At 41.9% G+C, this 26,154-nt stretch overlaps 2 protein-coding genes and 1 long non-coding RNA gene across 4 annotated transcripts; 2 read left to right on the plus strand and 1 right to left on the minus strand.

Annotated features, from left to right (window-relative positions):
* The first annotated feature begins 156 nt into the window (after positions 1-156).
* Positions 157-7,318, plus strand: rnf168 (ring finger protein 168). The gene is made up of 6 exons (XM_007886001.2): positions 157-645; positions 1,277-1,353; positions 1,772-1,948; positions 3,678-3,814; positions 3,953-4,022; positions 4,960-7,318. Exons 1-6 carry the CDS (start codon positions 261-263, stop codon positions 5,968-5,970), a joined length of 1,857 nt encoding a protein of 618 aa, XP_007884192.2. The 5' UTR covers positions 157-260; the 3' UTR covers positions 5,971-7,318.
* LOC121849911 lies at positions 4,230-9,396 on the minus strand. Its single transcript, XR_006085396.1, has 2 exons — positions 9,312-9,396; positions 4,230-5,062 (listed from the first exon to the last, which is right to left on the minus strand). It is a non-coding gene; the product is annotated as an uncharacterized LOC121849911 (long non-coding RNA).
* Positions 9,397-9,526: 130 nt separating this feature from the next.
* On the plus strand, positions 9,527-23,519 carry ubxn7 (UBX domain protein 7). Of its 2 annotated transcripts, none has more exons than XM_007885828.2 (11): positions 9,527-9,641; positions 11,310-11,457; positions 13,405-13,472; positions 14,205-14,285; positions 14,930-15,042; positions 16,943-17,089; positions 17,724-17,814; positions 18,266-18,393; positions 18,830-19,232; positions 19,793-19,872; positions 20,673-23,519. In XM_007885828.2, the coding sequence occupies exons 1-11, from the start codon at positions 9,563-9,565 to the stop codon at positions 20,832-20,834; spliced, it is 1,500 nt and encodes a 499-aa protein (XP_007884019.1). In that variant the 5' UTR covers positions 9,527-9,562; the 3' UTR covers positions 20,835-23,519. The 2 variants fall into 2 exon arrangements, with proteins under 2 accessions (XP_007884019.1, XP_007884078.1); XM_007885887.2 differs by having other exon boundaries at positions 14,205-14,270.
* Positions 23,520-26,154: the final 2,635 nt, after the last annotated feature.

The following is a 26,154-nucleotide window of genomic DNA, read 5'->3' on the forward strand; positions in this document are numbered from 1 at the left end:
GCGCGCGGTGTGTGGGGGGGGGGTAGGAACGCGCAGGCGCAGCGCGAGCCCGGGTGGGTGCGCGCGCGGGGAGGGTGTAGGAACGCGCAGGCGCAGGACGAGCGCGGGGGGGTGTGTGTGGGGGAGTAGGAACGCGCAGGCGCAGGACAAGCGCGGGGGGTGTGTGTGGGGGGAGTAGGAACGCGCAGGCGCAGAGGCGACTAACTGGAAAGCGGGAGAGCGTTGTTTGGTGGTGGAGGGGGGGACGGACTCGTCGACAAATGGCGGACGTTCCCCCGAGTCGAGCCGTTACCATGAGGCGGAGCAGGTCGCGGACCAAACGTAGCGGCCCATCCAGTCCCGCGGCCTCACCGGTCGGGGCTCCGGAGCCGCCGCCCCTCACCCGGTCCGAGTGCCTGTGCCCGGTATGTCAGGAGCTGCTGCTGGAGCCCGTGACCCCGCCGTGCGGCCACTCGCTGTGCCTCGACTGCTTCCAGAAGACGGTGCAGATCAGTAACCTGACCTGCCCGCTCTGCCGCCGCCGCCTCTCCAACTGGGCGCGGCGCCAGGCCCGCTCCGGGGGCCTGGTCAACACCGCGCTGGGCAAGCGCATCCGAGAGCAGTTCAGGGGCGAGAGTCACGGAGCCGCCGAGGAGTCCAGAGACAGTGAGTAAAGCCCCAGTGACCCCCCCCCCACACACACACACAGAGTGGTCACCCGGCAGCGGGACAGTCACAAGCATCGTCAAGCCCGAGGCCATAATAATAATAATAATAATCCTTAATAATAACAAGTACGGCCTAATTCTGTCAGGTGTTGTCAAGTGCAGGTCGGTAAGAGCCAAGGCTTGTGGGGTGTACTTTGGGGGTACCGCTGGTTAAAACCAGTTAACAGCTCGTCCAACTCGGGCCACTCTATTCCTTTGGAGTTTGGCTTGAAGGGTCAACAGGGGCTGAGTCAGAAGATTCCCTGCCAACCCTCCCAGGGACCGGACTGCCTCTCCCGGGTCCTGCCCACCTGCCAGGCTGGATCAGTGCACTGGCTCCTCAGGAACCGGGTTATTGAGATGGCCGTTGAGGATTGACTTGCTCTGTGGCCGAGCATATCACCTTGGATCTTGCTCAGCTTCAAAGAAATCCCTCTCCCACTTTAACTCGTTCAATGCAATCTTTCAGTAGGATGGATATGTGGATCAGGTGATCACTTCATTAAATCTCTTAATAAGGAGCTTCACCCTCGGGGCTAGTGCAATATGCAGAAAACTAAATATTTAAAACGTTGATATAATTTTGTAAGTTGACAGATCGTGGCCAACAACACATCTAAGCAAACCTGGTGAAGTTCGACAGGAGTATGAAGACCAGATTCTTAAGGTAGGAAGGAATATATTATGCAGATTATGTACAAGAGACTCGTTCTACATACACAAATAGTTCTATATACATATGCAATTGATAGGATGTGAAATAGCCCTGTTAAGTCTCTATTGTAGAACAATGTAGATTTTAATGATAAAATAATATTCTTGAGCTCTTTGCCTTATCATCTCTAACTAAGGTGTTGTTAAGGTTCCTCCATTAGAATGATTACTGCAACCTACCTGCTAAACCTTTTAGCATAAAAACAGGCCATTAAGCCCAACCAATCCTTGATAGTATTTATATATATATACTATATATATATAGACAATATATGTACAGCAATATATGTAATGATTTTATGTAAATAGCTAGCTTGCAGATAGTTTGAAAAGCCAAAGATGATGTAAAACATTGTGGAATAACTTCACAGTTCAAAGCTGAGCGTGTTGCTCGTGAAGAGGAGGAATTCCGAGCTAGTGAAAACTTAATTCAGAAACTAATGGCCGAGGAGCAGCAGGAAAAAGTGCTTTTGGAACAACGCAGGAAAGAAGTGGAGGAACAGTTGAAAAAAGATGAAGAACTTGCTAAGAAGTTGAGTGACAAAATGGTAAGCAACTCTCAGGTGAGGAATTTGTGCCTCCATGCTTCCAGAGGATGAGCCTAAAGATTTCTTCACATTTTGTTCTGAAAATAACAAGAAGTTACATTTGTATAGCGCCTTTCAAATCAGGAGGATGTTCCAAAGCCCTAAAAACCTTGGTGGGTTGAGTATAATTGTTTCAAATTGATTAGCATAGCATAATTGTGTGGCTTATCTATCGAGCAACTGATTTAGAAGTACTCCGTAAAATACTTTCTGTTTTGAGTTTCTGTTCAGGATGTTGGACTGAGTTTTCCTGTATCCCAGTGTAGAATGCAGGTTGAGATTTGTTGTTTACACTGTTTTGTTCTAATTTGTTCAAAGAATCTGTAGAAAGGAAGGGGGAACCTCTTAGAGGAATAACAGTTGGGAGGATACAAGAGTATTATTTTGCAATTCATTAACAACAACTTGCAGTTAGATAGGGTGCTTCACATGGGTGCATCCCAGAGTGCTTCACAGTGAGAGTGACAACGAGCCAAGGGGATTGGGAGGGGGGAGGTGACAGTAAGCACGATCAAAAAAAGGTCTTTAAGTGGGATTTGAAGGTGGGGAGGGAGGGGGCAAGACAGAGGGATTGAGGGAGAGAGTCTCGGGGCATAATAGCTGACGGCACGGCCACCGATGGTGGAACAGAGGGCTCGAGGGACAAAAAGGAGGCCAGAGCCAGCTGAGCAGAGGGAGTGGGTGGTGGAATGGGGGATAAGCAGGTTGGATAGCTGGGGAGCTGAGAGGGGATTAAGTGATTTGAAAACGAGTGAGAGGATCCTGAAGTCGATCCGTTCGGCGATTGGGAGGCAGTGGACCCTGGCAAGGACTGGTGTGATGGGGGTACTGAGTTTCATGAGGGTGAATATCTGGGCGGCGCAGTTTTGAATTAATTGGATTAATTAATTCAATGTTTTGTATATATAGCCTCATTTTAGGAATGTATCTGTTAATAAATATATATATAATAAATATATAATGTCTCCCATCCACCACCATCCATAAAATCCAAATCATCCAAAACTCTGCCGCCCGCATTCTCACCCGCACCAAACTACGTTCCCCGATTACCCCAGTCCTTGCCAGACTGCACTAGCTGCCTATCCCAGAGAGGATCGATTTCAAGGTCCTCACCCTTGTATTCAAATCCCTCCACTCCCCTGCACCCCCCCTACCTCTCTGACCTCTCTCCTCAAAACAGTACTCGTTGCCTTCATTCCTCCAGGTCTGGCCTCTTCCGAGTCCTCCGCTCCACCCTCGGTGGCCGTGCCTTTAGCCACTATGCCCCAAGGCTCTGGAATTCCCTTTCTCACTCCCTCTGCCTCGCCCCTCTCTTCCTACTTTCAGGTCCCTACTGAAGACCTTTCTTTTCGACCGTGCCTTTGGTCACCTTCCTCCCCCTCCCCCTGGCTCGACCCCAGGATTCATTACTGTGAAGCACTCTGATACACCGTCCAGCGTGGAGGGCGATATATAAATCCAAGTTGTTGTTGTAACAATGTAATCTTGTTGTATCTGAACTCTTTTTTCTCCTCTTGTGTGTGGCCGTTCATTGGTGAAGATAAAGAGGGATATATTATGTTCTTATATTTCTCACTGCTGCCCTAAATCTCAATAATGACATGTATGGCCAGAATTGTATACAGTAGAAACTGGTCTTGTAATTTCACATTTCTGTTCTACATTGATTTGTTTTGTATTTCTGTAGAATTCTGCATCTGTGAGGCCACCAGAACGTACGAATATTGATACAAGTTTGACTGGCTCAAAATCCACCTCCTCAAAAGTCACCAAGGGAAGCAATTCTACTGTGCACAACTCTGGCCATGTGGGAGATATACATAGGTAAATGCAGGCACACCAAGCTCAGAACCTCAATGCACCTTGATGCAAGGCGTATAGTTTTTTATTTCTTAAATTCGCAATTCTGAATACCAGAATCGGAATGTTTTCATTTGAGTTGTGATTTTATTTTATTTTTAGATACTTCTCTCCCACAACATATTCTGAATGTCCAGAGACCAGGAGGCAGAAGAGCAATGCATCTGCTGTCGTAAGTGCTTTTTGAAATAACTAATTTAACATTTTGCATTTTTAAACAGCGAGGCCTCCCGCCCTATCCTGTGACTGGTCTGGGCGCTCAGCGTGCATGCTCAATAGCATCGCAGAGCCCTCTGGTCAATTGGAGGGTGTCAACCTTGTCCCCTTCCTTCCGAAGGGCTTACACTTTCGATGCTGAACAACAGGTGTACTCAAAACATAAGAGTATTAACATCAAGGTTTATTACTAAGTATACACAATTGTAAGGATAGCATCAGGATGACTTCTGCTCTCATCAGATTTGCCTCTTGATTGTTTGCTCTCACATTCTCAGACTGTTCTGCTCCCATCATCTCCCAATGGTTACTGGAAAAACCTCTTTGTTATATCCTAAACTTCTTTTCTATAGAGCCCTGAGAACCTCATGATTTGATTCCTACGAGGCGCAGTTATCAATGTTGGCTTTTTGCCAAGGAGCTCTTTATCTTTTTCCTTGAGCTTCCACAATTAAGTCTTTCTACAATCTCTTTCACACAGTCCTCTGGGTGCCTTGTATGAATGTTATGGTCAACAAGCATGGCCTTTCTCTGTGCCTATTGTGGTTAACTGTTGCAGTGCCGATACATCTGAGGGAGGGCAGCACCTTGGCCTCCCGCCGTATCCTGTTATGCGAGTTTTACTCTTATGTTGAAAGAACGACAGCAGCAAAATTAAATTGGAAGATCCTATATTGCTTTGCTGACATTGAAATCCAAAAACATTGTTTTAAACTAATGCAAATTTAAGGCATTTGAATCATAACTTGTGTATAATTGAGAAAAATTATTTAAGAAATTATCATTTTATAACCTTTTTCCTCCCTTACAGTTTTATGTAAGGAAGATAATAACATGTTTTAAGACATTTAGAATGCCCTGTAGATATAATTTCATTTGTTTTTTTCATCCAGAAAACATGTGACGACTTGAACAGTGTAACTTGGTTTAAAGAGCAAAGTGATGAATACAAATTGCAAAAGTTGCCTCTCCAGTGTTCGTTTCAATGTGAAGATTCTGAAAATACAAATGAGACAACAGAGGTTCAAATTAGTGAAATTAAAGAAAGAGTGAGGTTCTCAGAAGATGCACTACTTACAGGAACAAGTATAAATTCCACTACTAGCAATGGTGAAAATGGAAGTCTATTGGATTCTGTAAGCACCCCAACTTTAAAAAGTGAAGTTAATAATTACTATGGTTCACAGACTGCAAAGGACAAAACAGTAAGCAATCATACAGTTACAGCATTGAAAGAACAGCCTATCCAAGTTGAAGGTATAGAGAATCAAACTTTGAAGCGACCTTCCATTAAATTGAAAGAGGTGTTGAAAAGAAAAACCTTCAATTCCTCAGAAATACCCGAGGAAACTACGTTCACACCTAAAAAGAAGAGAATCTATCCTTGTTCTGACAACAATGAGTTTAATGAAGATCTACAAGTTGCTAATGAAATTTCCTACATGGAGCAACATGCAGAGTGGGAGAAAGAAAAGTGTAGACTTGAAGAACAGGACAGAGAATTAGCATTGCAACTACAGAGAAAGTTTGATCGGGAGACGACAACTATTAACAGACAGAGAGGATCACCTGATGAATATCAACTACGGGTGAAAAACCCATATCCAATTAATTCTATGGGCAGACCTAATCAGCATCAATCTAATAGCTTGAGGAATTCAAACCCAAATTCATCACAATTCGGTAAAAAGCAAAAAAATGCCAAAAATTCAAAAAATGTCGCCTCCAGGTTAAGCAGACCAAAAAGGAAACCTCGAGCCACAGCAAGCCAAGTTTCGACTCAAAGGTCCCGACATCAGAAACCACTTAAATGCCTGGATGGGAATTCTGCAAAATTGGGTCACGTCAATAGACTTAAAAACAAACAACAGACTTTGATTGAAATGATTCAGAAAATGAATTGACAGGAATAATCTACTCACCGTTTGTATTCAGGCGAGAAAAAACTTGTCAGTGTTCAATACAATACTATATATGTTTGGTTGAGTTTCATTACCAACCTCAATTATTATTCAACAACTAACCAGTTCTTGTTTGATTTGAGTTGAAATTCACAGGCATCTATTTTTGAAGCTTTCTTGTCATATATAATTGAAATTTCCACGTGTAAATTTGTTAAAAGCTCTTTATTTTGCATGCAGAATATTTGGACAAAATGATGTAATGGATAAGACTGGGTGAAATAGACTGAGGTAATTTGTATTCCTTCAACTTGAGAGGTCAGTATTTCGAGAGTATTTGCGAGGTCAGTATAGCGCCCCCCCCGCATGGCGGGCACTATATAAGTGCAAGTTGTTGTTGCACTAGCAATGAGAATGTGCAGAAATAGTCATGATGCATTCATTTCCAGAATTAAATTCAGCTTTAACATATTTGTAGTTTAGCTTAAATTGAAATACAAAGATAAAAACTTTTCAAAAAAAACTAAATTTTGTGATTTATTGTGGTACAATATTACATTCTGCCTGACAGCATTTTGGGGATTTAATGTAATTATTCATATATATCACTAAAAAATTGTACGAGTTAAATGGCAATAAATATCAGTTGCTTTAAGATGTAGTGTTTTTTTTTCTTTGGGTATGTATCAAAAAAAATAATAAGACTGATGGATAGCAATCTATAATTTGAAATACTGTGCTCTGCTTGCATTCCTTTCCTTTCAACTGAAATCTCATTGATCCACTTTACCAGCACATGATATTGGGCATATAGGTGTTGAAGTGTCCTGGACTGATTTTATGCAGACCAAACCAAAATAAAATCTTTGAATTCCTCAGAAATACCAGTGGAAACTATGTTCACATCTGAAAAGAGTCCAAAGAAGATCTATAAGTTCCTAATTGAATTTCCTACATGGACGAACTTGTGGAGCGGGAGAAAGAAAAGTGTAGACTGGAAGAACAGGACAGAGCAATAGCGTAACTGCTGAGAAGCTTGATTGGGAGATGAAAATTGTTAACCGAATGAGAGGATTACCTGATGAATATTTACTGCAGTCTTGTCGGTGTTCCCCAATGAGCCAAACCAGGCCAAATGGGCCTGAACTAAGCGCTTTGAGAAGCTACCCCCTTTGTAGTGCGCTATATAAGTCCAAGTGTTGTTATTTGTTGTTAAATTAAATTTGTGGGGCTTGATCTATGTAACTATTGCCTCCTATGCTTTGTATAAGTTTGTGGACCGTTCTGTAAGGGGCACAATGACACCCAATGAGTTATATTACTGAATAAAAATTTAATTCTGCACCTGCAACTTCTCCTGTTTCAATCTCAATACCATTGTAACTGGAGGCCACCAGGAAAGGAACATGCTGATAAATGCAAGTTTTGTTGTATTCATAGTAGTTTGCAAATATCATTGAGTTTGACCTTGACGCATTGACTAAATAGACACTGGCTCCACTCAGCTCAGGCAACTAAGAAAGAGCCCCATAATAATATCCAAATGGTTAATCTGCACTGTAATCGTCAATCTACTTTGATGTCAAGACCTCAACCAGATGTTCAACACTTAACTGGTAACCAAGCAACATCAACAAAATTACATTTGTATAGCGACTTTCACATTGGGAAGACGTCCCGAGGTGCTGGACAATCAAATGTTTCGGACCATTCTGGATTGGCAAGGCTCCCTTGCATAAAGTGGTGCTGAGCAAAACCAATATTCTCACTGAGTTAGTACTGCTTGGTACCAACTATTATTAGAATTAGTAAAGAGGAAGAGCAGTATAAAAGAGTAGTGTCCTACTTTGTTAGAGATGCTAATTTTCAGGTGATGCATCAAAATAAGGTCCTGCCTTTATGTTCTGACCTTGAGAAATCCCATGGCACTATTCAAAAAAATTCTTCCAGAGAAATTGGCCATTCGCCTCTGGACCATTTGTGGTACCTTATGGGGCAAGCTTATTATGTTTGCCTACAAAAAAAAGTCACGTCACTATTTGGCAGTTATCTGTCAAGTGCACTAATTAAAAAGTTCTTTATTTGTGTTAGTTGCTTGAGCTGAAATGACTTGGGAGTCTCCAAAAGTTGGGAGTGGTATAACTAGTTGCATTTCAGACTCCTCAAATGTTCCTGTCACTCAGGCTGTCAGAGTACTGAGATCAAGTTTCCCTGGCAACATTGGTGAGTCTGAAAACTCCCAAGGAAGACGCTCCCGATGTTTGCGTCTTTTTTGGGGAGGAAAACCACTGAATTGCCTTGTGCAACGTATCCCAATCTATCAAGGTTTAAAAGTCGTGCTTCAGGAAAAATACACACAAGAAGTCATTGGCGAGACCATTACTGTGCACGGTTCCGGTTGCCGCAGTACAAAAAAGGATATCGGAGAAATCGAGAAGATATAGAGGGCAACCCAAATGATTATTGAGGGAATGGAAGGACTGGACTATGAGGAGCGATTAAGTAAACTGGGTTTGTTCACGCTGGAAAAGAGAAGAGTGAGAGGCAACATTGATCGCTGCCTTTAAGATTCTAAAGGCGGCGGAGACGACATAGATCACGACAGACTGCTTCAACGTGGCCGAAATAGTAAAACTAAAGGACACGGCTTGCGATTAAAGGAGAGGTCAAGTCAGAAGGAATCTACGCAAACGTTATTTATTTCCCAGTGAGCGAACAGCGAAACCTGTGGAACAGACTCCCGAGGGAGACGGGTTGAAGCAGGAAGTGTTGATCCTTTCAAACACGGGATTAGTTTTCTGTCAGGAAATAACATTACGGGGTACACAGTACAGTACGTGGGTCGGTTCGGGACACATATATATATATATAAATGCGCGTATTCTTAGGCTCTCAATAACGGATTTTGCAAGTGCGCGATTCGGGAATCTGAACAAACGCACTGTTAAAAACACAATGAAGACCGAGTAAAATGGCTGCGCCTCAACCAAAGGTTCTCGCCCTTCACATCAACGGTTAGTTCCCCACTTCTCCCCCCCACACACACACTCCCCCCCACCCCAACAGCCCAAAAAAAAAAACCCCCCACCCTATTTCACAAAGTGATCAGTGATTAGGGGCCGCGAGGTGAGGTGAGGCCGATCGATTCCCGGCCCCGCGGTGGTGTCGCGGCGGCCGTGGCCCCCACCAGGAGCTGGGAAGTAGGCGCAATATATGTCGGTGGTTTGCGAACGATGTGGAGGATGTGGGGGAGGGTGTGGGGGGGGGGAGGGTGTGGGGGCGGCCCCTTCACTGGAATTAGCCTTTTCTTTCGTTGTTTTTTTTAGAAGAAACCCCAGAAATACCTGACAAAAAGATGGCGCTCTCCGGAGGCGCTCGGGTGGCCGAGGCGCACGCGCGAGAGGGTCCTGGCACACGCCCCCCTCCCCCCCTCCGAAGCGCACGCGCGACACCGTCCTGGCACAAGGTCCGCCGAGGCGCAGGCGCGAGCGGCTCCCCCCCTCGGACGGAGGACCGAGTCATGCCCGCTGCCGAGGTGAAAGGTTGCGCTTGCCGGAACGAGTGCGCCTGCGCCTGCGCGGGCGCTCAGTGTAAGATGGCGGCGGTTGGTGATGGAGCGGGGTCGGCCGGGTCGGCGCTGCAGGGGTTAATCCGGCAATTTACAGCCATTACAGGTAAATAAATAGCCCACGAAAGGGCGGGCGGGCGGCGGCGGCGTGTGCGCGCGTGTGTGTCCGGAGTCTGGGCGAAGGTGTACTGGGGAGTAGAGAGAGAGAGAGAAAGGAAGGAAGAAAGAAAGCGGGACAGTGAGTGATGGGAGGGGAGATGGAGAGAGATGGGGTGAGTGCCTGGTCAGGGGATGGGGAGAGCAGGCCCGGGGGTGGGGTGGGGGGGGATAGCAATACCGGGCCCAGCGCAGCTCCCACCTGCCCTGAAAGCTCTGCTGCTTTACCGGGGGAGGGAGGGAGGAGGGAGGAGAGTTGTCTAACGGCAATCGGAGTGACCCGAGGAAAACAACCTGGCCTTGCGGGGGGGGGAGCCCTGTGTGGGTGTAGTGAAGCCCCTCCCTGCTTCATAGCACCGAATCGACCCCCTCCCCCCCACCCTCCCCAGCAAGAGTTAGCGCAGCCTTCACCTGAGACCTTCCCCTTCAGTCGAGAAGTAATGCAGCCCCCACCCCCCCCCTCCTCCTCCTCCTCCTCCACCCACCCACCCACCTCAATCTGGTCGTTTCCTTCTTTCTCAGCGTAGTCTCCTCCACCTGATTGCTTCCCCTTCCCCAGTGGAGGGTTTTAGTGCATTCCCTTCCATCCACCTGACAGCGTTTTCTCTTCTCCATTGTAAGTTGCCTTTATCCTCCCCCTTCCCTCCACTTGACAACTGCCCTCGCTTCAGTGGGATGGTGATGCAGGTCCACGACCTGGCAGTTATTTTTCCACGGTGGTTTGTCGAATTTATTTATGATGCACGGATGTTTTGCGGACTCCATGGTTCAGTGTTACTCAGATAACTTGCATACACTTAGTGATGGGTTTGTGCATACACCAGACAATAATTGTTAAATAATTCTCGCATTTTGATATAGTAGGTTTTGTGCCAGGAGGAAAATGATATTTATTTATGCATACTTTCATACAGCATCTAGTTTGGAAATGTGTGTGGATCTAAGGATTGATTTGTACTGGGTCGCACAAAGAAACTTTTTCACAATATATGGTGAATGCAACCTTTCAATTGTATACAGAACATAACAATTTAAAATTATAAACAGAAACAGTTATATGGAGTTGTGCTACTTATTCATGTAGATTTACTTTGTATATTTAATAGATAATCTGTGGCTATACATAAATTGCCATCCATTGATAGTATATGGCCTGGGCTAGTATAAGGAATATATGCTTACTGAATTTCTAAATTCACAAATTCTGTGTGGCAGTCATGTTTGTATATGTGCGTGTGCACATATGCATGCAACTGGTGTGTGTGTGTGTGAAAACCAGGAGTGTGTTCATCTCTTATGAGTCTCTAGTTTCCTGTTTAGTTTCCTGTAATGACATGAAAGCAAGAGGAAAAATCTGCATCCAGATCATCTCGGACAGTTCGCTCTCATTTAGCATAACTATTTATTCACACAGATGTCTGTCTTGCCATCTGTCAGTTCACACAGATCTAGAGATGGTGAAGATAATCATGAAGTGGGACTGCTTTTAAAATTAAGGTTATGTTTATCCAACATGAAAACTTAAGCCCTTTATACTTTTAATCTATTAAGGCAATTTTAGATGGTAGTTAATTTGCTGGATACTTAAAGTTCTGTAATACTTTTTGTTGTGATTTAGGTGCCAGTGAAAGTGTGGGGAAGCACATATTAGAAGCATGCAACAACAATTTGGAGATGGCTGTCACAATGTACCTGGATGGTGGTGGAATAGCTGAAGAGCCTAGTACCAGCACTGCAGGAACATCAGCGAGCAGACCACCTGCACAGTATGTTTTGAAATCTTCATTGTGCAATTGTACTACTGCATCTGTTCGGTTTATCTAACGTTTTAGATTTCTACATCTGGAGAACAGAATTATTTGTTTCTTGCAATCTACTTGTTCAGCCCCGGGGCCATAATCAATGAAACAATTGACTTTTTGGTAAAGTTTCCCAGCTAGGTTAATGATATGAGTTTTAAACATATCCAGTATACCAGTTAAAGCAGGACCTTATTTCACAAATTTTAATGTTACCACTTTAAGTACCGCCAACAAAACTCCCTCTCCGAAACAAAACCATTGATATTCAGGGTCCATGGGTCAATCTTGTCAAGATCCCAGTGTGTTGGCTTGCCATTGATAGGCTGCTGTCAGCCTCCACTGAATGCAATGCTTCACTTGCAATCATTGAGGAATATCTTCTTGTTATTTAGATTTTTATTACTATAAACTAAGAAGATTCCTTCCTGTTTTCTGTTAAAACGAGGAGAAACTGGGGGAATGTTATCCTTATGGTGATTAAAGACATTTGATGCTCTTACATTCAAGCTATTCTGTAGAAAATGTTTTGATATTTATGTACATCAAATTGATATTTATGTATATCAAATGCAAGGATTATTATTAGAAAATTCTTACTTTCAACTGTAGGGTGTTTGAGCTTTTTTTTAATTAAGCCTGCTTTCTAGGTCAACAGTCTCTGCTAAGGGCAGAATTTCAGTTATTGTGCATTTGATTACAGAGCATAATACAATACAGCACAAATTTACATTTGTATAGCACTTTTATAATGTCCCAAGCTGGAGGTGGACTACGTATGTGTACGTTTTAAGGCTCTGGACACCATACGATCACCTTCAGTTTTCAGTCGCATGTTTCACAACCATAAGAGCGGAAATGAGATGACAATTGGTACTGGTAGACTTCTGGTTTGTGTTTGAACTTGATGTCGCACTGGTGTCATGCTTGTTTCCTAAGTTAGCCAAAGATGTTGGTAACTTTGAGGATTGTGCTTCCCAGAAAGATAGCTTCTGAGCCGCATTTAATTGGCTACATATTTAATAAAGAAAATTATTGTTTTGAGTGCAGGTTATTATGTGACAGAAATTATTTTCAAGCAAATAAGCGAGCATTATACAGCTGTTGCAAATCGGTGTCTGTGAAGATCTTTAGATGATCCTCTATATAAACAAGCAGTATTCATCAGTGAAGAGTAACTTAAACAAATAATTTATTCCTTGGTCCTTGCTAGTCTTCAATGAATGAAGACTTTGCCATAGGTTCTGAACTGGATGTACATTCCAATACCTGGATTTATAGTAGCGCCTGCTGTATTGACTGTAAAGAAGAGGCTAAAGAGATCTTGGGCAAGAACATTTTTGGGCTAAAGAATGGGCAAACTAAGACTGAGTGTATACATGTCATCCATAATGTTTCATATCTCAATCCTGAGTTGAGAAAATTAATGTAGCCTTTTCATTGTCTGTCAAGTCAAATGACATTGTTCCTAGATTTTATTTTATTTAAGAGTTGATGGACTTTGTCATTAGAGCTGTCTATATCATGGCACCAGAGTTTCACAGAAGTCCAGAGACTTTTGTTTCTTCCTTCTATCTTGTATTTTTTTGTTGATAAAAGTTTTGTGCTAAATGTGATGACTAGAGGTCCCCTCTCTTATATGTGAATCTTATCAAGAAGTCTTCATATTTATTCTATGGAGACAACTCAGGTTGATGGGGATTGTTGTCCTGCATCGCCAGCTGAAAGCTCACAGATCTGCTTGCTACCAGATTTATAAAGTAGGGTAGAGATTTGCTGCCATTACCCACAGTCACTTGTCTGATGCTAAATGTATTGGTCACAGATCTGCAGAGTAGTGTGAATCAAAAGCTTATGAAGAGAAGGCCAGAAGTTTCTCCCTAGCTGACGTTTCTTCATTTCATGTAATTTTAGGGACGAAGTCCGAGCACCAATTCCACAAAAGCAAGATATCCTAGTAGAACCTGAGCCTTTGTTTGGGGGTAAGACACTTTCAATATCATTGTCTTGATCTTTTTTCTTTGCGTAACTGTCTTGTTCTTATCGGAATATTTACTAAAAGAGACCTATATGTGAAAACTTTTAAAAGGTCTGAAGTATCCATTGAAGGATTTTGATATGGCAATGAACGAGTTGTTTGAAAGCAAACTGATTTGTTTTAATGCAATGGCTGCACTGTTCACTATGAACCAGTCAGTGCTCATCCTCTTGATCTGATTTTCTTCCATTACCTTACAGCAGTGTTTGTCTCTGACGTAAGGGCCACAGCCCCAAACTTCTTGTTCGAGGGCTATGGTGCCCAATGCTGAAATATAAATTCCTGGGGTGTTGGCCTGGTCTATGATCACAATTCTCTTCCTCACCACAGCGAGCTCCTGTTGTCAATTATTCTATCATGAGCAATTACAAAGTAGGCACCAGTCATTTCCTACAGAGAAAGGGGGAAAAAAAATTACAGAACCTATCATTCTATTAAAACTAATTGTTTTATAGAGCCTTTGGACTTGCTTTCACATGATGCAAAGCAAAGTCATAACACAATAACAGTAGGAACAGAATAAAAGCCACAATTAGTCCAATGACTGTGAAGAGGAGGTGGGAAGAAAAAAATATCTCCAGGCTTCAGAGGCTACAAGGCCTTAATAAGGTAATATTATCTGTTGGGAAAGAGTTGCTAGTTTTATCCTGAATAATTGCAGTTCTGTTTTCCACAGCTCCAAAACGACGGAGACCTGCACGTTCTATATTTGATGGGTTTCGAGACTTCCAGACCGAAACGAGTGAGTATTGCTGTTGTAAGTGTATCTACTTTAACTTTTACAAAATTAAGAGAACTGTGAACGCTGTTGCAACTTACTCTCTAAAAGTGAGACAGGTTTACCTTCCATGTACTATACGACTGCCAAAGTGGCACCAGCAGCACTGGTTGCACAGAAAGTGTTGCAACACTCGCTCTGCATGCGCCCATAGCCGTTTAACAAGAATTGATGGTGGAAGTGGGCCATGTTTTAGTGCTGGAAGCTGCTTATCTAGCGTTGGAAGCTGGGTGTACTGCATGTTTGGTTTGCAGAGATCGACAGGACACCAGCACTGTCAGCAAGTCCACACTAAGAAGGGGTGTTATAATGGGGCTTGCCTTTGGAAGCTTTGTAACCCAATAAGGATTTTTGGGAAAGCACGCAAAAATTGGATAGGATTTGTTGAACGGGGACTAGAGGAAAGTAGAACTACAATGCATATGAATTCTCAAGATTAATGTTGAAATGATAGAATACATAACTGGAAAAAAGTTGTAAAAAAAAATAATAATTTGCTTTGTTTATGATGACATTAAAAAGTGTGGACATGTTGCACTTTCAAACTCCACAGATACCTGTTCTCTATATAAAAGTATCATCCATTATGTATGTATTAACATGCTATTGTGATGTGTTTACAGTTAGACAGGAGCAGGAGCTACGGAATGGTGGTCCAGTGGACAAGAAGCTGACCACATTGGCAGATCTCTTCAGACCACCCATAGACCTTATGCACAAAGGCAGCTTTGAAACGGTGAGAGCTTAAGAACCGAGCTGCAAACACTGAGTAACAATTGCAAGAATGGACATGGCTAACATTCATGGGTAGTGTCATTTCCCTCTGTTGACGGATGCGTAGTTCCTGCAAATGCATTAGTCAGCTGTTTGATTTCTGTTCATTTATTTGGTTGATTCAATTTCTCTCTCAAATTTATTATCTACTCTTGTAGGACCCCTGCATTATTCTCAACCCGAGAGGGTGAATGACTTATTTCCAGTGTTGCCAAGGAATGTGTGTAAATAGCAGTAGAGAGTTTGTCTTGGTATTTATTTATTTAGTAGCTGTACCCATTGCAGCTACGCTTGCAACCAGAGGATCCAATATGGAATGTAGATTGACACTCAGACAGACATTTCATCTTTATCTAGACTCCTGGGGGAGGACTCCTGCAGGAGTGCTCACCCTTTAAAAATGTAATTTTGTTGTTGTTGCCCCGGGTTAGCTTCATCTGTGTTCTTTATTTTGTTGAAATGTAATTGATAATACTGGATTATTGTTCAATGTCAATGCACAAAATCAAAACCTGGAAAAAATAATTTGGGTGAAAACTGCACATTTGTGGAGTGATTTCAGTGGTGAGATGGAAACAACCTATATATCCCAATATAGAATTTAGTAAATGAATCTATGATAACTATGGGCAAATTCAAAAAAGACTGGATACATGGTTGAGGGAGAATAAATTGAGTAATACGTGGAAAAGGTTGGAATATGGAGCTAAGGGTAGGATCTATGCTGGGCACTGATGTGGCACTAGTTGGGCTGAATGGCCTGTTTCTGGCTATACTTTCTATGAATCTATGAAATGTAAGGTAAATGCATGCATACACTAACTAAAGCATGCAGATTCTTTCAAATATCCCATATTTAGGGTACCAAACTCAGTTTGTAAATACTTTATATTTTTATTTATAATGTTTTTCTACATAAATCATTCTGATAGAGTTTAAGACATCATGGTAATTTAGTGCAAATAAGTGAAATAGACTGTTGCCCAGAATAGCTTAATTAAGAATTGGAAGTTTAAGGCTGGCAGAGAGTCTTTCATTCCGACCATCTGGGCTGAATTCACCTCCACGATCCAAATGAAAGGGCTAGTGTGCTGATTGACTATAACACCCCCAGTGAAAATTTTTATTTATTTTTTTAAAAAACTTCACCGACTCCCCATCCCTAAGAGGATCGAGTTCAAGATTCTTGTCCTCACTTTTAAAGCGCTCCACAGTCCCACTAAAAATTTACCAATCTGCCCACTCCCTCTGCTTGGCAGGCACTGGCCTGCTCCAGGTCTCCATTCTGCCTGTTCCACCATTGGCAGTCAGGCCTTCAGCCTTTCTTCCCCCTTTGGGTCGCACCCTCCCTTGCCTCCTTGAAGGCCTGTCTCAAGACCTTTGTCTTTGACTGTGCCTTTGGTCATCCTTCCATTTCCACCTCCTTTCCCTCCATCCCTTTTAACTCCAACCCACAGCTCGGTTGCAAATACTTGACTGTCCGCTGCCTTGGGACTTCCTCCTAACATGAAAAGCGCTATATGAATGCAATTTTCTGTTGTTGTTTTATTGGAAAACAAATTCTAGTGTTCTAAGTAGTTGTCGATTTTTTAAAAAAATACAATATCATTGTCTTTCAATTATTTTGATGGTCAAAAAATTGCTTAAATTGAAGTGCTGAAGGAAGATTCTTTTAAGTTTCAACTTGCTACTTAATATTTGCAAGGCAGGATTGGAGCAGAACAAATACGTTTACAATTCATCACTTTGGTAAAGTGCACTTCCCTTTAAAGTATTTCCCATTAACAGTACAATCTGCTGTCTTGCACTCAACTCACCTGATGAAGTAACAACATTGTAATTTAATTCTTCCCTCTGGACAGGCAAAGGAGTCTGGACAGCTGCAGAACAAATGGTTGATGGTGAACATTCAGAATGTGCAGGATTTTGCCTGTCAGTGCCTGAACCGTGATGTTTGGAGCAATGAAGCAGTGAAAACCGTTATTCGTGAGCACTTCATCTTTTGGCAGGTAAAGGACTTGGGGTATTGGAGCTCTAGACTTCTGCTGAACGTTAATGTCAATGAAATTAAAAGTTCTACTCAATAGTCCATGACTCCAGTTAGTCCTGCTTTTGACATGTGGTTTTATATTACCATGGGACTGTAAATTCAAACAAGCTTACTACTATTACTTTTCTGTGGCATTTGCCCTTCAAATGTGTTGCTTTTTATTCCCCTTTAGCTCCCCCCTCCCCAAAATCTTAGTATTTATTTGCAGTTCTTACATAACAACTTGCACTTAAATAGCATTTTTCACAAGGGGAGTGCTGGAATAACCAATATAGTCCATTGGATGAGGCCACTTTTTGCCTGTTCGGGTGGATGTTAAAGATGCCATGGCACTATTCCTATGACATCTTGAAGGAAGTTTTTCCCCCGTGTTCTGGCCAACAATCCCCCAAATAAAATTGGTCACTTATTCCATGTCTATTTGATAACATTGCTGTGCACAAATGGCTGCCGTGTTCCACCCACAAAATGCACAGTCACTCCACTTTGCAGTATATTCTATGAAGCACTTTGAGATGTCTCGACGATGTGATAGTTGCTATATCAAATACAAAGATTATTATTTTATAAAAAAGCTCTATTCTGTTTTCCAGGTTTATCATGATAGTGAGGAAGGACAAAGATACGTGCAATTCTATCAGCTCTCAGACTTCCCCTATGTTTCCATACTAGATCCTCGTACGGGTGAGAATTTGTTTTCATTTTAACCTTGTCTGGTTTGAATGTCCTTAAACATGGTGATGTGCTTTCATGAGTGTCAGATACCCAACTGACAAAATAAATGATTATGACTGGTTTTGATGACTTGACTCATCCATTCATTCTTAATTATGTCAAATCCTCCCACTTGTGGGACTTCTAAATCATCTACCAAGCTCAGGAATGTTAATATAATTCGCAGAAGGAATCAAATCTCACTTCCCAGACATTCACAAAGGCTGATGTCTTGAAGGGGAGAATTCATTTAAAGAATAAACTAACTTCACGATATTAATTTGAAATTTAAAGCAACTCCAAATATTGAAAGGAATTGTATAGCTTCATTTTTTTCTGCTGCCCAGCAAATTATTCAGAATTGGAATAGGCATTTGAAATTAAGGATGGAATATGAGGTGTTCTTGTTTTCTCATGACAGGTCAGAAACTGGTTGAGTGGCGTAACTTAGATGTAAGTTCCTTCCTGGAGCAGGTGACGGGGTTTTTAACAGAGCATGGCCTGTTGGATGGACTCTCCTGCAGCCCACCAAAGAAACGTCAACGTTCAGTAAGTGCAAGGATGGTTAATGCTAATATCAACAAATTTATATATCACTTTAAATGTCGGGAGGATGGGCCAAGGTGTTGGACAGTGAAGGGGTTTTGCACCTGAACTCGGGTTTGGAGTCAAGAGGGGTGGTGGGCAAGTGGGAGGATGACAAAAGGCACGGTCAAAGAGGAAGGTCTTGAGACAGGTCTCAAAGCAGGCAGGGGAAGGGCTCTGGCCTGGAGTTCCAGAGGGTGGGGGCAGAAATAGAATACATGCTGAAGTTGATGCGGTATTAGTTTGGGGGAGGAGGGAAATGGCAACTGATACAAGCTTGAGGAAGGTGGTGGTGGTTGGAGGATATCAGTTTGAAGTTCATGTAGTTTAAAATGGTTTGGGTTATTTTGTACTTTATGGTCTAACTGCCTTGATTTAATAAGTATTCTGTTTCTGATAGGAGAGTTTGATTGACGCCAGTGAGGACAGTCAGCTGGAAGCAGCGATCAAGGCATCTCTACAAGAGACGCACTACGAATCGTCTAGCCCTGAAAACGAGGACCAGTCAGATGAGGAATCGGAGGCAGAAGCTTTCTCAGACAGTGAGGGCTTCATTTCCATCAATGGATCAGATGACGAGAGGGAAGAGGAGACGAATACAAAAAAGAAAACTCCACCTCACAAGGATCTAAGCTGTAAACAGACGTGTGTAGAATTACCTGAAAGGACTGAGACAGGAAAAGATACTGGTTTGGAATTTTCCTGCAAGGACAGTTCTGAGAGAATACAGTCAGTGGCAGATGCAGAAGCCTCAATGATGCAACAAGAGATAGAAGATGAGACAGAGTTTTTTGATACCAGTGGTAAGGGCTTCTTTCTGTATTTTTATAAAGATTTTTTTCTCCGTGAAAATATTCTTGAATATCATGCCAATCAAGAGCATATTGTGGAACAAATTACTGTTAACAATTTCAATCTGTGTTTACTATTTTACCCTGTTAGATGTACATTGGTATATGTTACTTTGCTCCTGCTGGAAAGACTTATGCGTTCTTGGAATGATGAGCTTTGTCTGAAAGTTTTAAATGGAGAATAATTTCTATTCCAAAAAAGGAGACAAACTAACATTTTTGGGGTATTTATTTGATATGTAGATGAAAAGAATTACAAAAAAATCTAGGCCTACCAATGTACCATTAAACTAATTTCAAGGCAGGTGTTACTGTGAGAACTTACCAAAACTTGCCATTTCCTTTGTACTACCTGTGACTTACTGCTATTGGCACTTTTGCTGTTTGATTTGTATAAAATAAGCAGGTTTTTGCCTTTTCTTATAAGGTTGAATCTTGTTAAGACACTTTCCAGATGTGAATACCGTGGAGGTCTAAATCAAAATTGTGTTATATGATCTTACCTTACACAGGACCAAAGGCAAGTCTGATGTTGCGATACCCAAATGGACAAAGGGAACAGATTGCACTCCCAGCTCAAGCAAAGTTATTGGTCAGTTATTTCTTTACATTTTGCATATTTGCTCTGAGGAGATTACTGTAGCTTCTAAAAGGAAATAGTGCATTTTAACTGCAGTTGATAATAGAGCTATTCTGAATGATAAACTTCCTCAGAAAATAAGGAACACTATATCAAAATGAACATTGCTCCCAAGACAAGATGATCCCTGTAGTAAATCCACATAGTAAATCCAGAAAGATGTTAATTTAATTTTGGTAGACTATGAAGTGGTTTATTTCCAAGAAATTAACTCCTGCAGCATTTATATTAGTTCTAAGTTCATTCCAGGGACCTTAGTATTGGTACAGGGTGTGTGGATATCAGTGCACTAATTACTTCACCATGCAGGCCCTTGCAGTAACGAATTACACTTGATGATTTTCCTACTGCTGCTGCATGGCGAGTTAAAAGTTCCTAATGCAAAATGCCTGATTTGTATATCAAATGTGGGAAGTTGCGATACCAATATTCATTGTGGAGTAAAATGCAGGAATTGATTTATACATGAAACATAGTCCAATTTGGATCAGAGATGTGTGGAACAGCAAAAAATTACATTTGTGTTGTGCCTTTCACGTCAGGAGGACATTCTAAGACACTGGACGGTCACGGATTTGCACCTGAACTGAGGGTTGGGCTCAGGAGGGGTGGAGGGCAGGGAGGGTTGGGGTAGATCAAAGAGAAGGGTCTTGAGATGGGACTTGAAGGAGAAAAGGAAGCGGGTGAGGCGAGGGGACTAACGGATTATATCCTATTATTAATCTCTTTATTATGCCTTGTTTTTCCCTCAGGCACTGGTAAAACACATCCAGTCGAAAGGATACCCCAATGAACGATTTGAACTGGTCACCAACTTTCCACGCAGAAAGCTTTCCCACTTGGACTATGAAATTACACTACAGGAAGCTGGGTTGTGTCCTCAGGAAACTGTATTTGTTCAGGAAAGAAATTAATGTGGGATTGAAAAGATTTTATACAAGTGTTGGAAGATCGGACATGTTGGAAACAGCAATCAGCTGACTTCAGTCCAAACAAAAATAAAAAGTCACCCTTTTACTGGACCTACTGAGGCCACTGACACACAAATCGCAAAAGGAAGATTCAAATCCGTGTTCACCTCTTAAAACTTTTTGATTCCAAAAAAAAACATTTTTACTGGACCAGAGAAGACTGTATGTGATTTTTTTGGTTAATAAATACCCATCATTCTATGCTTGTGCTGTTACCTTTGGCTCAATCAGGCAATGGTACGGTTTTTTTTTCAATCTACATCTGGCTTTGGCAATACTGAAGTGCCATAACCAAAATTCAGAAGAGCCTTGTATGAAGCTGGAGTATTTTGCATTTGTTCTGTTGCTCTCTGTAACTGCCAGGCGGAAGCAGTTCCCCCCACAAAAGCCAGATGATAAATGTTTTGACACCAAAAGCTGGAGAAACCACGGGGAATGGTTTGGGTAGACCAACTGTCATCTGATCAGATTTGACTTTTTTGTCTCTTGGTAGTGTTACTTGTTTAGGCTGTAAGTATGTGGTAGGAATTTACTGTTGTTCTCTGTGATGTATCTTCAATTGCCCTAATGTCATCCTACAACAGAGTTGCGGGCCTGTGTTGAAACTCATCAGCTCATTACTGTGGGTGAAAGGTTTGCAGCAATCCTTGGTTCTTTGATGCTGACCTGGAGTTCAGGTAGGTCTCCTTTTCCAGAGTCTGCACAATGGGACAAACTGCTGTAAAGTGCAAGTAATGGCTTATGTACACATTTCCAGGATCTTTTGCAGTAAAATCATTTAGAGAATTATAAACAAAATCCCTAGTTGCCTAACACAATCTCTGAGGGAATCAAAACTCAACCCAAGGCCCCCAACAGTAAAGAGTCTAGGGGTCTACAGTCAAGAGGGTTCTAGTCAGTAAACTGAGAAAATAAGATCAGTTCTGAGGGAATCTACACAGTCATACAATCGATGATAGAAGAAAACCTGGTATGGATTCTACACACAATCTCTAACAGTTTAAAAAAATGAAGGATTCTACTTCAGTCTGTTTTGCTGACAGACTGGCTATCTGTGACAGATTCTACAACTTTCTGACATTGAGAGCTCTTAGCGATTTGACACATCATCTTTTTGAAGCCCTGTCATAAGAGGCATGGTATTCTACACACAGGTCTAGGGTCCCAAGGGTAAGATCTGTAGTATCAAGATCCTTAAGGCAAGACCAGTTCAGATTGCAGATCTGTATGGTGGTCATCTCGCTCACAGTATTGACAACTGAGGAGTGCAATTGCTTCGTCTGGATCCAAGGACTCTTAACCGTAAGAGTTTAGGGTTTTAGACCGGCTCATTTCCCCAACTATAAAGGTGGGATTCTGCATAAAGTGCTGGAGTTCATGACTAAGAACAGCGCTATGGGATTTGACATACAAGCCCAATGATCCATGTTTTGGACAGTGAAACTAGATGAGAGACGGAACTTTTTATTGGAAAAAAAAGTTTACGTTTCAGATGTGACCCTTCGTCAGAACAGGTTGATTTCACATTTATAGATTTAATCTCCACTCAGATGCTGCACAGATCTGGGATCCCGTATATTGTTTGGTGGTGAGAAGTGGTATGCTTTATCACGTTAAAATGGGCCCTGTGAGTGCATGTGCACTAACGCCATGCGCACACATTTGTCATGCTGGAAAGGAGCTCTGTAATGTTTGACTTGAAAATGGGCTTGTGTATACATTTGTCATGTTTGAAATGAGCTTTCCATGTTTTGTCATGTTGGAAATGGGAAGTGTTTACAGTTGTGACCATTCTACCAATTTTGTTGAAATGAGGGCATCTGCTCTCCATCTCGTCACCAGACAGGAGAATGTAGCAGGACAGCCCATTGACATTCCACTGAGAAAAGCAATTCTATATTTTGTTGGCAGTGGTGTAGTTTGTCCGTATCCATTCCATTGCTAACAGCTCCACCAAGGACAGACGACCCACATTAAACAGGACAAATTGAGGAAAATAAGGGACAAAACAATACCCATTTTTAAATCTATACATGGTATAATAAAATGTAGAAAATGGTAGTTCTTATATAAAAGCTACTTTGGTAATATTTTGTGAATGTAGAGACAAGAGAGGATGTAATGTGTTGGGCAGCCACCAAATGTCTTGTGTCTACAGACTGCCTACTTTGCAAGCCTCCCCTAACCTCTGTTCTGGTTACAACTGCACCAAATGATGAGAATAAGCCTGTTCTGAATCTTGTTCCTGTAATTATTTTGTGAAACTAGAACAAAGGGTTACATAAGCAGCATTGTGAAACACTGCTTCACCAAGATCTGGGCGTTAATTCTTCATTGAATTTCTAAAAAAAAATTAAAATCATGTCATACAATATCACTGATGCTGCTCAGTTAATACTGCTTCAGTTATTAATGTGTTTGGAATGTGAGATTGTGCCCATATATAGATTCTGTAGATGAGCTGGGTATTTCTCTTCGGAGATTGATCAGTCGCATACGTTTGACCTTTTTTGACTGAGCGAGTCAGTAAACTGCTGGATAAAATTTGGGAAGAACATTGCAGGATTACATGAACTAGTGTCACATTTTGTAAACCTCAATCAATAAAATTTATAGTTTGCTTTTTAACAATAGTTGAAGGTGTACTTTATTGTGAAAACTCCTAAATGGACTAAACTTTTTTTGGGGGGCGTCAATTAATTAGTCACTGATGCCTTACGAACTAGATTCAATATAAACTTTATTTTTGCCAAACTGATCCAGCTTACTTAAAGAAAATCTATGGAATAAGAAAAAACGACTTTTATATTCAACTCTCCACAAATAATAATTTGTCTAGGGGAGATGAGTATAGATGTGACTCCAGTGCATTATTTGACCGCCCTTATTTTTTAAATTGATCCAATGTCTCCTGTATTTCTCTGGTTATCAAATCCCCCATTGTGTGCTCCAGCTCTTGTGTTTTGACCATTCTTGGTTGAATCTGAGATCAAATTATTGGCACTGATTGGAGCACTGATCCAATCAAATGTATTTTGATATCTCTATGTCTGACTCGTGAGTTAATGAGCTTTGACTACAGATGCAATGGATCCGCACCTGGTGTTTGATAGTTTCGGTTTAGCTATTTTGTCTGATGTAGTTATAGACTAGATGGAACTTTTATTGCTGGAGGAGAAAGCCAGTTTGCAATGATATTTCATGTCGGGTCTTGATTTAACATCTCATCCAAAGGACAGCATCAGACTCTGACTCCAGCCTGAGTGTGGGGCTCAAATCTTGAGCCAGAGCCAAGAATGTTACCAATTCACCTAGCTTGAATGATCAATCGATATCCTAGTTCTTAATATAATCCTTGCATTTGTATCTCCACAAATTTGTCTTGGGCGTGTGTAACCAATAGACATTCTTGAGGAATACATTAGATCAGGGAATACATCACCTGGTATCAAGATTCATAAAGGGTGTGAGCAAGCATTACTAATTTCCCCCACCTTCATCAATGTCCTGTTATGGAGTTCTGTAGCACTCCCCACGCAAGTGAGAGGACTTGGGTTCAATTCCCAGGCAGGGCGAAAAATTAGGCAAGTTTCCTTACTCCACACTCTTGTTTACCTAGCTTTAAGTAGGAACCTGGTTGTTAGTCGATTAGAGGATCGTTTTCCAGGGTAATNAAAAAAATTGGTCACTCAATTCCCCAACTGTTTGGGACACTGCTGTGCGCAATTGGCTGTTGCATTCCGCCCACAAAATATACAGTCAATTCACTTTACAATATATTCTGTGAAGCATGTTGAGACGTCTCAAAGTCGTGATAAGGGGGTATATCAAATGCAAGGATTATTATTATGTCAAGGTGGGGTTCTCTTTCTCTGCATTATATATTTCAAGAAGTTACTTCAACCTCATGCTTCAGATCCCAAAATAACTTGTCTAATTCCACTGTCAACAAAAGTACATCAGTGATTTCAATTGGTTCAGAAGTCATTGATGTGGAGGAGGCTGATACGGGGGAAGCGAGGAAGAGGAAGGAATGAGTTTGAACAACCAGTGTAGATTCTCCTTGGCCCCTGCAGAGATGTGTGTCGGTTGCTGTGCTCGTTGTATAGGCATCGCCCTCATCTCTCTGGCTCTGACTGCCATAGTCACCAACCTCATGCTCCTCTTCCCCAATGGAAAAACAAAACATATCCTGGAAAAGCATATCGCATGGGAAGCCAGGATTCTGCCCGGGGGGTGGGGCGGAGGAATACCGGTAAGAACTTTTTTTTTAGCCCGTTTAACACGAAGTACAGGCACAAAAGTGTGCTTCAGGGAATAAATAGTTTTAACACCACTTGCAAACTATTCGCTATTAGGTTGAGGTCGTTTCTAAAGCAGCAATGGTATAGATGCATTGTGTTCCTTGTATGACCACAAAGGTAAATAAGTCAGTGAGGGTATTCTTTGGCTAGAATGGCAGTCCAGTAATTTGTGTGTGTGGGGATGGGGAAAAGATGAGTACAATGCCTCCATTTAATAATAATAATCCTTGCATTTGATATAGTGCCTTATCACGTCGTTGAGACTTCTCAAAGCATCCCACAGATTAGATTGTAAAGTGGGATTGATTATTTTGTGGGTGAAACGCAGCAGCCACTTGATCACAGCAATGCCCCACACAGTGGACACCGCTGAGAGCGATTGGCTGCCGCATTTCACCCACAAAATATACAATCAATTCAAAGTATATAACATTGAAGTGCTTTGAGACAGATGTCTTGAAGACGTGATAAGGCACTATATCAAATGCAAGGATTATTATGGGCTTCAGACATGCAGACATATTCTGATTCCCATCTTTTGTGGGTCAGAAATTGAAGTGTTGGTCAGTTATGAGGTAGAACAGGTATTATACACTGGATGGTGTACATTGATTGCACAGCAAGACAATGATCTCCTCAGCCTCCCTTAGTCATCAATCCTGCCAAAAAATATAACCCCAAACTCATTTTCATGTGACCATCATACGAAATAGGAAGTCTACACGAACTATGATTCACCAGTCAGATTCAGACCCTCTTCCCCCGTTTCTGCTTCTCAGAAATAGTTCCATTTACGTGTGTTACTTCGCAATGCTCGCCCAGAGAAAATCAAGCCGACTATTCCAACAATATGAAACATTCTTAACAGGCAAAATCCCTGCTCCCCCATCCCAATGATGCCAGGCATGCAACTCACAGGCTTTATTGCTTATTTACTTTTCAGGTGCTTCTGGCTGGTC

The sequence above is a fragment of the Callorhinchus milii genome, unplaced genomic scaffold (genome assembly GCF_018977255.1).
Source record: "Callorhinchus milii isolate IMCB2004 unplaced genomic scaffold, IMCB_Cmil_1.0 Scaffold11, whole genome shotgun sequence".
NCBI lineage: Eukaryota > Metazoa > Chordata > Chondrichthyes > Chimaeriformes > Callorhinchidae > Callorhinchus > Callorhinchus milii.